Source organism: Echeneis naucrates, chromosome 12 (genome assembly GCF_900963305.1).
Source record: "Echeneis naucrates chromosome 12, fEcheNa1.1, whole genome shotgun sequence".
NCBI lineage: Eukaryota > Metazoa > Chordata > Actinopteri > Carangiformes > Echeneidae > Echeneis > Echeneis naucrates.
In genome coordinates, this window is record NC_042522.1 from 16876585 (window position 1) to 16893155 (window position 16571).

The following is a 16571-nucleotide window of genomic DNA, read 5'->3' on the forward strand; positions in this document are numbered from 1 at the left end:
TTAAATGTGATATTGATTAGAAATGAATGGGGACTCCGACTTCCACTGATTGAGTAAACTCCTTATGCCATCATGGATGAAAAAAATTTTTTTTTTTTTTAAGTTGTCACACTAAGCAAAAGACACACAGACACAATTGCATATGTAAAGACTTTGAATTTACTAACAACTAACCTCATCTGAATTAGCAACATCAAAATGGAGGTAACTTAAAAATACATTTACCATTAATATTATCATGGCCCAAGTGGGCAAATTTTCACTGTCTCCAGCATGTATCATCATGAATACAGTTTATTTTCTTGATTCATTTATCAATCATTTGGTCCATGAAAAATTGGAAGAGTGGTCTTTACAATCTCATAACGGCCAAAGTCTGAATTGGTTTTATCAGTCACCAGTCCAGGACAGGAGATATTCATGAACCAGTTTACGACCACAGCAATAAAATAGGCAGCAAATGGACGATGTGTTTCACTCTACAATGGTTATTAGCATTGAAAGGTCTCTGAGGATAGCCCATTGACTAAAAGACAAAGAAAAGCATCAATACTTTGCTCTGTGTGCACCTGCTACAAGAGGGCACAGGGTGCCAGTGTCTATCAGGCAAAAAAAAAAAAAAACAAAACAAAACAAAACCAAACATTTTGTCAAATCTAAGTTTGACTTGAAGAGCAATACAACAAAAAAAAGAAAAAAAACTTAAAAAGAGGCAAATTAATTTTAGTGTATCAACTAAACAGATTCTGTCTCAAAGAAAAACATTGACGATCGTGAGAAGACTATTTCGTAATCCAATAACTGCACTAAATTTTTCCTTGGCTGAAAAACTGAAGTTTTGAAAGACTGACTTGAATGCCAACAGTACTTCTAACTGTAAAACAAAAATCCATCCACTGGCAGCTGAATTCTGTGAGTAACAAAAAAAACAATGTTAAAAAAAAAAAAAAAAACCTATTCACGTGTACACCACGGCAGGTGCTACATTGGCTGATTTCCACACTAGGTAGTTCAATCACAAGTTTGTTCTCTGTTGAAACACGTCAACAGCAATTTCTCAGTTCTCTCACTTCAGTATCTAGTCATTGAACGTATTTTTGATTGTTTGCATGTTGCTTACACCAGAAAAGCATGTGAATCTGTTTCAGACTCGATGTGCAGATGTTGTGGGACTACACAAGTAGAAATGATAAAGAAGTTGCAGCACAGCTTTTCCATCTGCTAAAACTCATTAAACAAAACATGTCTCAGTGACAAACATTAAACTTGTTTAAACTGTTTGAGGCAATTGTTAAACAACATTGAGCCAGGCGATAAAAAAAAAAAAAAAAAAAATGAAAAAACAACAACAACAAAAAAAAAAAAACAAAACAAAAAAAAAAACAAATAAGAAATCCCACCCATGTGACACTCTTCTGTCTCTTTGAGTGAAATTACAATTCAGGCATTTCACTCAGTGTGACCTGTTTGCACAAAAATGACATTGTGTTCAAGAAGTAAAGATGTCATTTCATTTGGCTTTTGAATGTAATCAAATGTATCTATGTATAAAAAATAGTTTTGACCTGGGTACCCTAGGGCCAAAATTTTCACAAGGTTTATTTGTCAAACCCAGAGCATGACACAAAGATACAAGAAAAATTCACAATGAAGGCATTATAGGCTTTAGGTTAAACATTAAGCGACCAGTTTAGTTGTTTTTTTTTTGTTGTTGTTGTTGTAGTAAAATGAAGATAAGGCTTTGTGGTGTTAGTCAAAGCCTATTGTCAAGTGTTTGCTTTTTGTCTCTCCCCAAGTGGTACAACAAACTGCTGGTCTGCCACCACTTTGGCACCAGTGTGAAGAAAGAGCAGTACACTAAAGGCCCTTTGTTAAATCTAAGTTTATCTCTGATTCTAGATAAGGTCTGTTATAAATGATCATACTTTGATAAATTAAATCAAAAGTTCACCAACATGGGATTTCCACATCTCACTGGAGATATTTCACTGTAGTAAATCTGAACAATACAAATTAGAGATTGGCCTCACATGACAACAAATACATCTAAAAAAAATGTATGTGTGGGTGTGTATACATATTAACACACATACAACTATATAATATGGTCATGATGACAAGTCAGTGCACATAGTTTGGGATACATTTCTCAAAATGCAGAGACACTGCAAGGTTAGATTTTGCATACCACTAGTCAGCGTTATCATGAATACTTGGCTAATGATCAACAGACAGCTGGCTTGCAGCTCTTAGATTGTGGGTCTGCAAAAATGACAAGTGGCAGCTGATATGTACTTTTATTTTTAAATCAAGGGTGCCCTTTGAAGGTTAATCAGATAGTGATTTTGTTTTACTACATGACAGCGAAAGCCATCAAATTCAAGGTTTGAGTTTTAAAGCAGCAGGAGCCTTGTCTGAGCCTCAGCAAGTAGGCTGGAGGACATTCACCCTCCAACTGAACAAGTACCTGCAATGCTTGAGTCTATCGGAGGTCAGTATATCATCTCTTTGGCAACGTGAAGTGATGTGTCCCAGCAGGTTGTGGCCAGACAGGTCAAGTTTGTACTGCATTTTAATCTCAGGGGCTCTGCACAGATGCATAAACATGTCTACCTTAGTGTCTTCCTGTCACTGGTGTGTTGAACCCACAGAGCATTTGCGGATGTTTTTGAGGTAGTTCTCTCTCTCTCTCTCACACAAAAAAAGAAAGAAAGAAAAAAACAACTACCACGGATCTTCTGCTGTTTTCACCTGTTTCTGCTTGTCTTAACAGTTTGCTGAGATTTATTCACTGGGCAGCATTTCCCATAAAGATGCTTTAACAAACAAACAGAAGTAGAAGGGAATGAGTGGACCTGTGTGTGTGTGTGTGTGTGTGTGTGTGTGTGTGGAGGGGGGGGAATTAGCTCCACATCTCTCTCTGTCATCTTAACGGGATTAAATCACGCTGGAGTCAAGTGGGGATGGTAATCTGATTAGTGGAGTGGTGAGAAAATGAAAACGCAGATATGTTGAGTGTACACCGACCGTCGAGGCGACTCCGCAACAAAAGATGCGGCTGCAGCTGCTGCTGCTTCACTGCAGCTGTTCCGCTAAAGCACATCGATAAAACACGGTTAAAAAAAATATATATATGCAACACATCGGTGTGTACCTTTGGGTGTTTAAAACTAAGATATATTTTGGATTTCAGGTAGACACGATCCAGTCGGGCGACACTAATGATGTGCGGCCGTGTACAGCTGTTGATGTGAAACACAGACAGCTGCTCAAATTTGCATTGTTTTCGTTGGAGAGGGAAACAAAAACACATTAATTAAAAAAAATTAATAAATAAACACAAGGGATACAGTTATAACTACACCGGATCGATGTGAGGGTTTGGATTTAACACGTTTCATTGTTAAAACTGACTGAATTAATGTTAGTCCAGACAGCATCAGAACGGGGACCTGAACGCATCGCCTGTAGCTAGCGGTGCTGTTAGCATGTTGGATGCCCTCCCCCCCCCAACCCTCCACCACCCCGACAGACAAGAAGCAGAAAACTTACACAAACAAAACAGACTTACCCGAGTTAATACAGAGTCCGTGTGTGCTGTGGTGGTGCCGCCGGAGAAACGTTTGGAGAAGTGGGCATTAGCTAGCTTCACAGCTTTTTCCCCCCCTAACGGCTGTTCAGTTTTTATGCTAGCGTTAGCAGCTAGCTAACGTTGCCCACTTTAAGAGAGCAAACTCGGAGCTGGCCCCGGCGAGCCGTCCTCAAGTTCTTTAACGTTGTCGTCCTCACTTGTTTTGTGTTCGTTTTCTTCAAATGTTTACCTTTAAATAAAAAGGTGTTCCTCAAACAAACAAACAATCAATCAATCAAACAAACAAAACAAAAAAACAAAAAAAGCAGCGAAGTCAAAGAGCGAAAACGGCGCTTCTTAGTTGGCCGGACTTAAATGAGCCGGAGCATTAAAAAGAGAAAAATCCAAAATGTCCACGGCAGTCAGTGAGGAAATACAAAAGGCAGAAATGCGTGCGACCTCCGACGGAGCTGAAGACTTTTCCTCTAAAGTGTGCCTCGCCCAGATGTTTTCGCTCATAATTTCCTCTCGGTCGATCATTTGTGATAAACGGCGAGCTTTTCGTCGCTTTGTTTGGCCGGATCGAGTCGCTCTGCGTTCAAGGCTGTTCCTCCGGACGCGGAGCGGAGCGGCAGCTTTCTCTCCTCCGACCTCTGCGCCTCCTTCGGAGCGGCAGAGCGGCCACCAGAAGTCGCCTTTCCAGTTTCACCGATGATGATGATGATGATGCTTTCACTATCTCACCCAGACACCTTGAGGAGAAAAAATAAATAAATAAATAAATAAATAAAAATAAATAAATAAAAAAATAATAAATAACCCACAGCGTCTCCTCAGATCCACTCACCGTTTTTTTTTAACCCTTTGGCTTTATATAATTGTTTTTTAAACTCTAACTACAGACGACATTGACAATGAAAAACTAAATTTTATCAATATATTTGCACATGTATTCACAGAAGGAGCGGGCACAATTGCAGATGGTTTGACAAAGTGTGGCAGAAAAAGGACAGGAGAGTCAATTTTATTTAATATTAAAATACCCCCGCTTCCCCTAAGAAAAAAATTTAAATGAAATAAATAATTTATTTCATTTTTAAACTCGCTAACAGGCCTTAGCTATCCAAGTGCGCCCCCTGGTGTGATTTTAAGCTTTTTCCCTTCTTACAGGTAAAATGGGGAAGTCCTCAAAAAAATAAAAAAATAAAATAAAATCCCGCTCTTGCAAAATATGGTAATAAACACATTTCTCTGAGAGACATCTGGATAAATCTCAGAGGATTGCCACCGTGAGAAAAATGCCTTGTGATTCTTCCAAGAGGCATTCACAGCAGGTATAATTAGACTCGGCTGGGACTGACAATAATTGTAGTTATTGCTTTAGTTTATAAATATATAATTTATTGATTGGCCAATGCAATCACATCAAGCTTCCAAGAGTCTATGGTTACACATTTAAATGTCTTTTTTTGTCCCATCGGCAATTTAAATATTCAGTTTACAATAATTATACAACTGAGGGGAAAAAAAACAACATAAAATCTCCACATTGGAGAAACTACAAGGGGATGCATCCTGTACAAATCCCTGAACATTTTAATAATATACTTAGAATTGCCCACTGATACGAATATACAATGGGACACTATATTTAATTACAGTGGTTGGGTTTCCTGAGATTTATTTAGTCCCTTGCATTGAAAGAAAGCATCCTGGCACGGTACACGTCCAAGAAAGGTTTTCAGCATGTCTATTCCATCCACAGAGCCTCCAGCTTCCAGAATTACACGTCTGTACTCCTTTCCAACCTGCATAGAGGCACAGATGAACCGATGAGGAAGTTTTTCACAAATTGAGAGTAAAAAAAGGCTTTATTCAAATCTGCAAAGGGAGTATGGACACAATTTGGACCAACCTTTGGATTCATAATGCCTTCTTTTTTAAAACGGCTGAAATAAATGTCCATCGAGTAGACCTCACTCCACAGATAGCTATAGTACTGGCCATCGTATCCTCCAGCTAGGTGGCTGAAACTGGCGGTCATATTCGTGCCTGTAGAAAAGTCTTTATCATTATATCACCGTATATTAACCCGAGTCAGAAAAGCAGGGTAATGATTGTATAATAAACATGGCAGTCCTCTTATAGAGGGCAACAGACGTTTTCAGTATATATTTTACCAAGTGCACAATTAAAAAGCCCATATTCGCACATCTGACCTGGTGTAGCAGGAACGCCCAAGATTTCCTGGCAGTGCTTTGCAAACACCTCAGCTGTGTCTGCATGAGAACTAGTGTGCAGTGACTGGTCCACTTTACTGAGCACCACCTGACGGAGGTTCATCAGACCTGAGGGGGTTAGAGATTAGCACCGTGAGCATTGCTGACAAGTCAGCACATCAGTGGAGATTTGATTTGAGTAAATATTGTTGAAATAGTTTGATGAGTGTATGACCAGTGTTGGCTACTCTGGAGGTGATTAGTTTGTCGAGCAGGTTGTCTGGGATTGGGCTGCCGTCCTTGTAGTGGCCTGACATTCTTCTCAGTGGTTCCTTCTCCCAAACCCAGTTCTCAAGCATCTGTGAGGGCACCTCCACAAAGTCCGTCTCCACCAGCGTTCCACTGAATTCTGAAAAAGTGGTCTGACACAAACAGCAGAAGTTCAGCATCTCTTGTTGTCTATATAATACAGCTGCTGATCGTGTACACACAGTGGGCTACCTTAGAGCACAGCTCGTGCATCACATGACCAAATTCATGGAAGTAAGTTTCCACTTCATGGTGTTGGAGAAGACACGGCATGTCTTTTCTGGGTTTGGTAAAATTGGCCACCATAGCTGCTACTGGGAGGCAGCGATTTCCATCAGGACCTCTGCAACCAGGCTGAAGTCCAAAGCAGGCTGCATGGCCAAACTTTCCTTCCCTGGTGGACAATAAAGATGCAGAGTCAGACAGCAAGGCTTAATGATTTCACAAAAATCAAGAGCTCTAGTGACTAGACTAAATTCATTTCCAGTGAAGGTGCATAATCAATAATCGTAAAATTTTACCATATACATTTTTAAGAGTAAAAAGAAACAAGGAGGCTTTGTGTCTACCTTGGATGCAAGTCCAAGTAGAACTGGCCAATCTCTTCCCCAGTATCAGTGTCGTGAGCGGAGTAAAGCTTGACATCTTCGTGCCAAACATGAGCATTAACAATCTCTGTGAATGTGAGCCCCAGCAACTCCTGGTAAATACCAAACAGCCCCTTTGTCACCACGTCAAGTGGGAAATACTCAATCAGTTTGTCCTTGTTCACAGCGAACTTGCATTGCTCCACTTGGTTCATGTAGTAGGGCAAGTCCCAGGCGTTGATCTGCCCATCAAACTGGTAGCCTTTCATCAAGCACTCCCTCTTTTTGAGTGCAAGAATGTACTTCCTCTCCTTTATTCCAATGGGCTTTAGTGTTTCATAGAAAGTATCTTTAAAGAAGGAAAAAGGAAACAACTCAATGTGCAGTTTGTCCTCCCCCAACATTTTCAATATTTAATTAGTCTTATTAAAAGAACACATTCTTGCTGAAGATCAGAGTGAGTTTCTTTTAAATATATATTAACTATATATAACTCTATTCCAATTCCAAAAAAATCATACGTCTAAAACTGCCAATTATTTTTCAGCGATACAAAAAGATATAGACTTTTTATGTTTGGATTATAACAAGAAACCTCTCACACTCACACAGGCGTTTAACCCCAACAAACTATGCAACATATAGGAACATGTGTGTCACTTGCTTTCACAAGCCATAAATTATTGTTGCACCACATATAAGAGGCATGTAGTGTAACATCCTTCACATTACATACGACAGGCAGGAGTGTTATATTTCTCTCTTCTGCTCAACCTTCCATCTGCCCGGTGAAGTGTATTTTCTTTTACTGCTAAGCTGCTATCAGGTGGTGTGAGAATTCCTCTTTTATAACACGTGTTTGCATGTGCCTTGGAAGTCAAAGCAGTTATACCTAGAAAGTCAGACACATTGCTTGCATTCTTGGCCATGTTAATTTCCAGCACGTAGTTCGCATGGCTGCTATAACCAAGTAAGTCTGCCATCTTTGCCCTCAGATGTATCAGCTGTTCCAGGATCGCTGTGTTTACCTGGAACAAAAAAAGAGATGCATGCAGCTCATTAAAGACATAATAAAAAAGATAGCAATGAACATAATAATCAAACCCTCCTGTGAAAATCAACCACCTAAATTCTGCAGACAGGGCTGAAGTAAACTCATCGACTCTAATGCCAGACGGGCAGCACTTCCCATGGTGGGGGCTTCGTAGGGTCTACTGATCCACCGTCAGGCTCTAGTTACCTCTTTACACCTGCTGTGAAAAGCCGTTTCCATCTTCCTCCTGGTCTCAGGATTATGACACCTCTTCATCAAGGGGTAGTAATGAGGATACTCAAGTGTCACTTTATACTGCCCATTGGCTGTCCTCTCCAGACCATTCAGATAACTATGAGCTAATCCACCTTAAAACAGAAGATGACAAAGTTGTAAGTAAAAATAGACAGAGCATATCCATTAGACCAGACAGTCGACCAGGGTTGGTTTATAAACTTACCCAATTCGTACTCTGAGAAGACAAGATATGTATTGTCCTCATTCAAATTCTTGTTAAACTCGATGGAGAGTTCACTAATAAGCTTGGAAGTTCTCTTTATTTCCTTAAGAGAAATAGCATAAATTAAAAAAATGTTTAATTTTTAATCCACAGTTTAACAAACAAGACTGATATCAATTAAAAAAATATTTTGCTTAATTTAAATGAACATGCACTTGGATTGTATGATACTCACCCCCCAATCGAAAACATGAACAAAATTTGTAATACTTTTCTTTGCTTCTCTGTGTGCCATGTTAAAGCAGCTCATTGTTCATTACCTCTTGTACCTCTTTAGACAGGTGGAGTCCTCTACGCTTGCCTAACGCAACACGTCTGTCTAAGAATCTCTTTTCTTCAGGCGTGAGATTTTCTTTGAGATTTTTCTGTCAAAAACACAAAGAAACAACCTTCTTCATATCAACAGAATTAAAAGCATTTCTTTTTCTACTTTATTAGTCTATTTATGTTTTATGTCAGCCAGCCAAGCCTGCCTGCAATAATTATGGGATTGGCTACCACTGATTAGATCAGATTAAATTTCTTTCCCAGGCTAAATAAAAACCTGCAATGTAGGTCATGGGAAGTACAGTATACTTCATCCTGATTATGTAAGTCTTTAAGTCCTTACACATATATCATGTTTGCCTTTTGGCTGACAAAAAGGTTAAAATAATCTAATAATCTGATAATTGCTTCAAATCCTTCAGCATGAGAGCGAAATATCTTCATTTCCATTTTTTCTTAGCAAGAGGATTACTTGTCTTTCTGGCTTAGAGGCCTGATTAAAAGGACAATTTTTAAATCAAATGCTCCCTCCCTCATGTTGTGAGTGATGTGTATATTCACATCCTACCTGCAAGGCAGTAATTCGCGTGAACACATCCTCCCTCATAGTCATCTCCACGTCGAAGTCGGACAGTTTTTTGTCTGCCTCTGTGCTCGCTGACCGAACCTCCTTAGACGGAAACACGTACTGCGGGAAACCAAGAACATAACGTGACGCTAAGGGAAAAGAACAAAACACAGAGGACAGAAGGAGTATGAGTACAACATTGGACAGTTTAAGAAGAAGCATAGTGTGGTACAAAAAATAAGGCGATCAACAAACCTCCCATGAAGACCAAAAACACAAAAGTGTTATGTACAAACATATTCTACCATAAAAATGTATCATCTGATCTTAAAAAGAAAACATCTTGACATCCAGAGCCTGGTCCACATCCAGCTTCGAACTTTGAATTCGACTTCAGTATCATCAGAATAATTTTGTGACTTTGTCTGGCACAGTTCTGACAATATGTATCCCCATAAAAACACCTGCTTAAGTACGAAAACCACCTCTGGACACACACAGTTTCATGAGGTCAAGACAATATCAGCCAAAATGGAGCAACTGGTGAAAAGACTCAGTAACGCCCCAAAACAGCTGGACACGTGGTTATCGGCAAACATCCCTAATACAGGCGTAAAGGGTCCAGTAGTTAAAGGACTCTGGGCCTCATTGGTCGGACACAAGAGAGTTCTCTGGAGGACTAATATCAGACTTTGGATATGCAACGCTGTTCGTACCATCAACACTGTGAGTTGTGGTCTTTCCATTGGCTCTGATGACAGCAAGAAAAATACCCGTCCAAAGACTTATCCTTTAAAAACTCACATGCATAATCCAGGTCGGCGTGAGCCAAAGCTTTCAGGGTGTTTTCAACAGAGACGTTTTCTGGGCTCAGAGATCCGATGTCGTCGTAGACCTTCTTGACTCCACTAATCACCCTGTCAGTCATGGTCCGGATCTCATCTGGAGCCAGATCCCATCTCAGTGCGTTTCTCCTATTTCCTGCCTGAGAGCAGTCTCTGGCAGGAGCCACGGGTCTGTTCTGGATGGTCATTCTCATCACAGGTTTTGACAGGCTGCAAAAAATAAATAAATTAATAATAATAATAATATTTACACACATAAATATAAAATACAGTTCAATTTAAAAAGTACAAAATGGCATTTCCTATGAAACCTGACTGACTGAACACAACAGGTGGCACAAATAGTTGGCCATAAATTCTCCAGGGTCAGGTTGGAAACGTGCTCAGGATGTCTGTCTGTGCTAAGCGGTGACCTTTTCAGAGTCCACCCGGTGTCAGGTTTCAAGGCTTGGCGGCAGCAGCAGCCGCTCAAAGCAAATAAGATCATAAAAGTGCGGAATAAATTGTGTGTGCAATGACAACTCTCTGCCAAGACCCACAAACAGCCCTGGTATTTTTTTCATATCATTTTGATAAGCACATATATATATATATATTTATTTATGATCCACGGCGTGCTTGGAAATAAAGAAGACACCGCAATCAAGGAAAGAGGATCAGGACAGCTGTGAGATAAAGAGGACTGAATGCCTCCTGTGCGGGTCCTACCTGCGGAGCGTGCGGGCCGCTGCCACTCTTAACGCACACATGCCGGCGGTTTCATGCGTGTTTTTTTTTTTTTTTTTTTTTTTTTTTGGAGGGGGGTTGTTTTATTTTTTTCTTTTTACCGTGCAGTAAAACAAACACACGCTTATTGTCCTCTTACTGTGCAGCAGCAGCAGAAGCAGCAGTGAGCTCTCTCTCTCTCTCCCCCCCTCCACATGTGGAAAATCTTGCTTCTTATTTCCGCCGCGGGCGCGCAGGCGCAGATGAGGAGGAAGAGGAAGAGGAAGAGGAGATCAATCCGACACAAGTCCTCATGACGCGGTAGCAGCAGACAGCTGGGACAGAGCTCAGGTAGGTGGGCGGGGGGTGGAGGGATGGGTGTGTTTTAGCATCCTTTTCACAATGAGATTTGTATAAATTGCTTTTGCAGAGGTCTGATAATGGACCTTTGTGTTGTTGTTGTTGTTGTTGTTGTTGTGATTGTCTCCGCTGCACGGCCGAGCCTTGTCGTGCACAGTGAGGTCGGGCTGTTTGGAGATGGCACTCGTTTTAAACGGCTGTGCGTTGTGTTTAATAAATAATCCAACATTGTGTAATGCTTTAGAACAAAAAAACAGCCCTCGGCTCCCGTTGAGGTGTTACATCACAGCTTCTGCATCACTGCATATACGTGGTGTTAATACAACGGAGGGGAGGGGGGGGGGGACCCCCAACCAACCAACCAACCAACCAACATAACCACGCATGGCTGCAGCACATGAAGGAAATATGAGGCAATGTTTGTGTCTGCCAGTCCCACACACACACACAGACACACACTGTAAGCATGCAGGTTATTGCATCTGCTTTGATCAGAAGGGAAAAGACTAATTCCAACTGTAGCCTGGCTTTTAGCAAGAGAGGTCTTCTGTTTATTTATTTATTTGTTTATTTTGTTATGAGCGAGAATAATTTTGCTTGCATCCTCCTGTGAGCTATCAGATGCACCACAGGCATCGTTGTTGGTGGTGCTTGTATTTTTGTAAATAGATGATAACATGGTACAGTGAACCTTTTAGAGAGGCCGTGAGCAAAGAATTGCTGTGTGGGCAGAGCTGATTAACGCCACTTTATTTCTAAGTGTGCACCATATCAGCACAGGGGCCATCAAATAATTCTAAACTACTTGGATTCGTCTAGATTGAGGTTGTATGGGATCTGAGGCTTTGAGGCCTGCGTGTAGTTGCCCACCGTTTCCATCTGATTGCCCTGCTCGGAATAATAATTTCATACTAAGCCATGTGTATTTTAGAGGCCTTCAGTTCACATGGATTAATGGCAAAAGACAGAAAACACAAGCTTAACTAAAGAATGAGTTATTGGATGAGTTAAAGGCCCGAAAACTGATTTTCTCAATTAGCTTTTTGCTGAGAGTCCAACATGATAACAGTGATTAGGAGGGTAAAAATAGGCAGAAGAGGATCACCAACTCCTGATGAATTATACCTAAAGATGCAAAAGTTGGATTTCTGCCAGTTCCAAATTAAAGGGCATCTCTTTGGAAGGAGAACATTATCTATCCTTATAGGAATATGGAGACTTTTATCAGATGCACACACATTGCTGCATGTCCCATTTACAAGCTAAGGGATGGAATAAGGAATGAGTAGTACGGGAGTAAATGGTGCACTAAAACCAAATCAGCAGAGAAGAGGCAGATTAGTAGTTTACATTGTAGTGAAGGAAGACGGAGGAAGTTGGTATCGATGGTCAACGTAACTACTGATTGTTGTGTATTGTGCCTTTTATTGTAACGTGTCACCCAACGAGTTAATAATATAGTCATTGGTGTGTGGGTGCGTCTGTGTTTCACGCCAAACAACTTCCTGTGCCCGACAGTTTCGAGGTAAAAATGGCGGTGGAGAAACGCTTGGCATTCTCTATTGTGCAGTTCCTACGAGATCAAACACATTGTGGTGCTTTGAATTCTGATGAGCAGGAGAGCCTCGAAGGTAGGTCGACTCGTGAATTTATTCTTTAGAAAGCATCTTTAAAAAATATATGGCACCCCTCCCGTCCTTGTCCACGTCAGGAGGAAGTCAATTTATGTTTTTAGTTCATTGTCCTGATGTGGAGAGAGAATAAATGAGTTTTATTATCAAAGAGGGGGAAGTCACAAGTTACTGATGTGCAGTATGTGTGGTGGCGTGTTCCAGTGTGAGAGCTGGACAGGACAGCTTCTCTAAAATTCCTCACTCTGAATGTGCAGCCAAATTCTGACTCACCATCATACTTAATACTTCAGCTGATATGTGAATAAAAATCCCAAATGTACTGCCACTGATGTCATCAAAATGATCCTGTCGTATTTTACCCGTCGCCCGCTGCAGTTGCGATACAGTGTTTGGAGACCACCTTCAAGATCAGCTCCAGTGACTGCCATCTTGCTGTGCCACAGCCTCTGACTGAGATATTCCTCAATTCCATGCTGAAGGTGGGGAACTGTGCAGCACATGGTTTTTATTTATACAAATATCTGGACCCAACAAACATACCATGGCACCTGTAGGTTAACCTAGCAAGCGGTGGCCTTCCCCGGAGTAAAGTAATAACATAAATGGAACGAACCCCAGCAATACAGGCACAGATTGACGCAGAAAACACCAAACTCAATGAGTCATGATTCTTAGTGGGGTAAAGGCTTAGAGTGAGGATTCATGAAACTGCACTTTCCTAACCGATGCTGCATTATTTAGTCAGTCAACATATTCATCTTTCTCTTTGCAGACATTTTGACTTCAAAATGAAAATATCATGAAGAAATGTCACATGTAACTGAGCCTGTGTTTCAGCTGCTAACAAGTCAAAATGTCTGCCAGGAGAAATACTTCACTGTCACTCCTTTTTCACGTTGAACAACTTGTGTTTTCTCAGAATGACAATCTAACCATGCCAGAGACCTCCCCATCTCCAGAGGACATCGAGCGAGCGGAGCAGCTGAAGAATGAAGGTAGTATCAAAAAACAGCAGAGACAGATAAATAAAATACGCTGTATTCAGATGATCAAACATTTTTACCAAATAATTATTTTTCTTTTCACCATTTATGGCCCAAACAACATATCACTTAAACAAGAAAGCAGATCGATTCATCATAATCATGGCTGTTAGTCACAACCCTAAGGCGTATCATAATTCATGTGAAGCTCTGTCCTTCTGCCTGAAGTTCACAATCAATTTCCCGAACCTCATCCTGAGACCGTCTAATAAAACTGTGGTCTGCTGATGAAATTGTCTTCATTCTTCTGCGTGTGTTTACTCCGTTTTCCTTTCAGGGAACAATCACATGAAGGAAGAGAACTACAGGTGTGCAGTGGAGTGCTACACAAAGGCAATTGAGCTGGATCTAAGAAATGCTGTGTACTACTGCAATAGGTATTTACAGCAACACAATTTCACATTCTTATGGCTTCTCTCCTGACTTTGTGCTCCGCGTTTAGATTTCTATACACCAGCAGGCGGTGATGTAATGTTTAAGTTGGATCAGACAGTGCTCGGGGATCAGTCCTGTCCTTTGTGTACTATGTATCTGAACATAATTAAAGAAGCCAGAGATAAAGGGAGGCACTTTAACACTTGGCAGGGCTGCAGCTCACAGTAAACTGGGAAATTATACAGAGGCGACTGGCGATTGCGAGAGAGCCATTGGGATTGATCCTACCTACAGTAAAGCTTATGGAAGGATGGGGTGAGTTTGATGTTGTTTACCATGAAAATTTCATTAAGGTTTTATTTCTGGGTGGTCTGCTCCGTAATGATTGGAGGTCTGTCCCTGTGGCTCCAGGTTGGCTTTGACAGCCATGAACAAGTATCCGGAAGCAATTTCCTATTTTAAGAAAGCTTTGGTCTTAGACCCCGAAAACGACACCTACAAATCCAACCTGAAGATTGCAGAGCAAAAGCAAAAAGAAGCAACCAGTCCAGTAAGTAAAAAAAACCAGCCACGTCCCCCGTTATCTCATGTAACAAGCTCACATGTTGTTTTCTGTGCCACAGATAGCTGCAGGATTGGGCTTTGACATGGCCAGTTTAATCAACAACCCTGCCTTCATCAGTATGGTAAGAGCATGGCTCCTAATAAGAGGGCTGTCGGGGCGGCAGCAGAGGGAATCAGCTGTTCTGGAGGCTTCACCATTTGTCTTGGAGACAGGTTTCTTATGCTCGCTTTGTCCCCAGAAAGGTTAGACTGGATTTGTTTCCCTAATGAGTCCCATGAGTGGCAGTTAGCCTGTTATTCAGCCACAGTCATTGTAGAGTAGAAAGCACCTTGTAGAATCCTGGCTTATTAAACGACGACACACGGGATGGTCTGCTTCCATAAGTATGTCAGCGTTTTGTCGCAGCAACGATGACAGGAGACATCTAAATCAGAGAACTGTTGAGGACAGTTCAAGGCCTAGGCTCCAGATCTTTCTTTGTTTTGAGGACAGATCTGAGCTGCATCTTTTTCTTACAGGCTGCGAGCGTGATGCAGAACCAACAAGTGCAACAGCTGTAAGTGTCAGCATGAACCGAGACAGCGTGCAGCTTTAAAGACACAATTTGAACATAATGTGCTCATACTCACTGTCACCTTGCTGCTGTGCCGTCAGTATGTCAGGAATGATGTCGAATGCAGTTGGGGGTCCTGCAGCGGGAGTCGGCGGACTGTCAGACATCTCCAGCTTGATTGAAGCGTAAGTACTCTCAACGTCAAATGAGAGCGTTGCCTGATTACATCATGACTCAATTTACACACTGTTATATAAATATCTGTGTAGACTTTTTATAGAGGCAGAATAAATTTACATTTACTGGATTTCTACTGGATTAAAATCCGGACTGGTTCTTTGTGGTCTACGTCCGGATCACATCTTGTTCTTGTCAGCTATTGTTCTGGTAGGACGTAACATGGTAGGAAAACAATGTTATGTCATCTGTCTGCCAGGGGTCAACAGTTCGCCCAGCAGATCCAGCAGCAGAACCCAGAACTGATAGAGCAGTTGAGGAACCACATCCGGAGCCGCTCCTTCAGCGGCAGCGCAGAGGAGCACTCATGATCCCCTCAGGTGTTCAAAATGTTCAAATGCAAACCCCCGCTGATTCTGTGGAGGCGTTAAATCCTTTTACATCATTAACACGTGCCCTTTCCATTACAGCCTCCTGGGTTTTTTTGTTGTTGTTTTTCTCTTTTTTTTCCCCAAAGGAGGGGCAACCACATGGCGCGATTACAATCTCTACACCCATTTCTTAAAGTCCCCGGCAGGGCTGGCATGAAGAGACAAGGATGGGGGGTTGAAGGCACTTTACTGTGACGAAAGGCTCTGGAGGGGAGAGATGAGGGCCTGGAGACTGGACCATGAAAATCAAGCATCCCATACATTTAGGGGCCAAACATATTTTAAATACCCATTTAAAAAAAAAAAAAAAAAAGTCAGCCTTTGGCAGGACATGAGTAAGTTCTTTTTCAGAGCCATCACCGCAGAGATCGTGATTTCTATGTGCTGAAAATATTACCCTCTTCATGTTAGGGGCTCGGGATCCTTTTGTTTAGAAATGATACGTAGATGTTGGAGGGAAGAATGTACTTTTCCAGCATTGCAGGGAACATTTCCTTCCTTCCTTCTCTCATACAACAAACACACACACACACACACTCATACACTCATAGGACATCAGGTTTACCTTGTTTATATCGCATCTTGTTTCATATTATTTTTGTAGACAGAACATGCTCTCACTTGTTAAGGCCATTCAGTCCTGGATCATGTAGGACTCTTGCTACTGCTTTTCAATGAGTACTACTTAACTTTTGATTAAGAAAAACTGTGTAATTGTATGGCAGTGTTTGCAGCCTGCATAATGTTGTTATTGCACTTTAGCAAAAAATAACCCCCCTCCTCTCTCCCTTTAAGCCCATTTTAATTGT

The 16571-nt window shown here is 41.3% G+C and overlaps 3 protein-coding genes across 4 annotated transcripts in view; 1 reads left to right on the forward strand and 2 right to left on the reverse strand.

The window, feature by feature from the left end:
- The window catches only part of erbin (erbb2 interacting protein), a 44598-nt gene extending 40335 nt beyond the window's left edge, over positions 1 to 4263 (reverse strand). The window contains exon 1 of one of the 2 annotated variants that reach the window (XM_029516570.1): positions 3572 to 4263. The gene's annotated coding sequence lies outside the window, so the exon portion shown is untranslated. The remainder of the gene's footprint in view (positions 1 to 3571) is intronic. The other variant, XM_029516569.1, reaches the window with a different exon arrangement.
- Positions 4264 to 4778: 515 nt separating this feature from the next.
- On the reverse strand, positions 4779 to 10708 carry nln (neurolysin (metallopeptidase M3 family)). The gene is made up of 13 exons (XM_029515947.1): positions 10628 to 10708; positions 9879 to 10129; positions 9075 to 9223; positions 8500 to 8604; positions 8180 to 8282; positions 7927 to 8087; positions 7579 to 7714; positions 6669 to 7035; positions 6292 to 6493; positions 6026 to 6212; positions 5791 to 5919; positions 5487 to 5623; positions 4779 to 5379 (listed from the first exon to the last, which is right to left on the reverse strand). Exons 1-13 carry the CDS (start codon positions 10666 to 10668, stop codon positions 5227 to 5229), a joined length of 2121 nt encoding a protein of 706 aa, XP_029371807.1. The 5' UTR covers positions 10669 to 10708; the 3' UTR covers positions 4779 to 5226.
- Positions 10709 to 10894: 186 nt separating this feature from the next.
- Positions 10895 to 16122, forward strand: sgtb (small glutamine rich tetratricopeptide repeat co-chaperone beta). The gene is made up of 12 exons (XM_029515897.1): positions 10895 to 10975; positions 12503 to 12615; positions 12994 to 13097; positions 13538 to 13613; positions 13939 to 14038; positions 14247 to 14351; positions 14448 to 14586; positions 14660 to 14722; positions 15120 to 15157; positions 15256 to 15339; positions 15591 to 15711; positions 15802 to 16122. Exons 2-11 carry the CDS (start codon positions 12516 to 12518, stop codon positions 15700 to 15702), a joined length of 921 nt encoding a protein of 306 aa, XP_029371757.1. The 5' UTR covers positions 10895 to 10975; positions 12503 to 12515; the 3' UTR covers positions 15703 to 15711; positions 15802 to 16122.
- Positions 16123 to 16571: the final 449 nt, after the last annotated feature.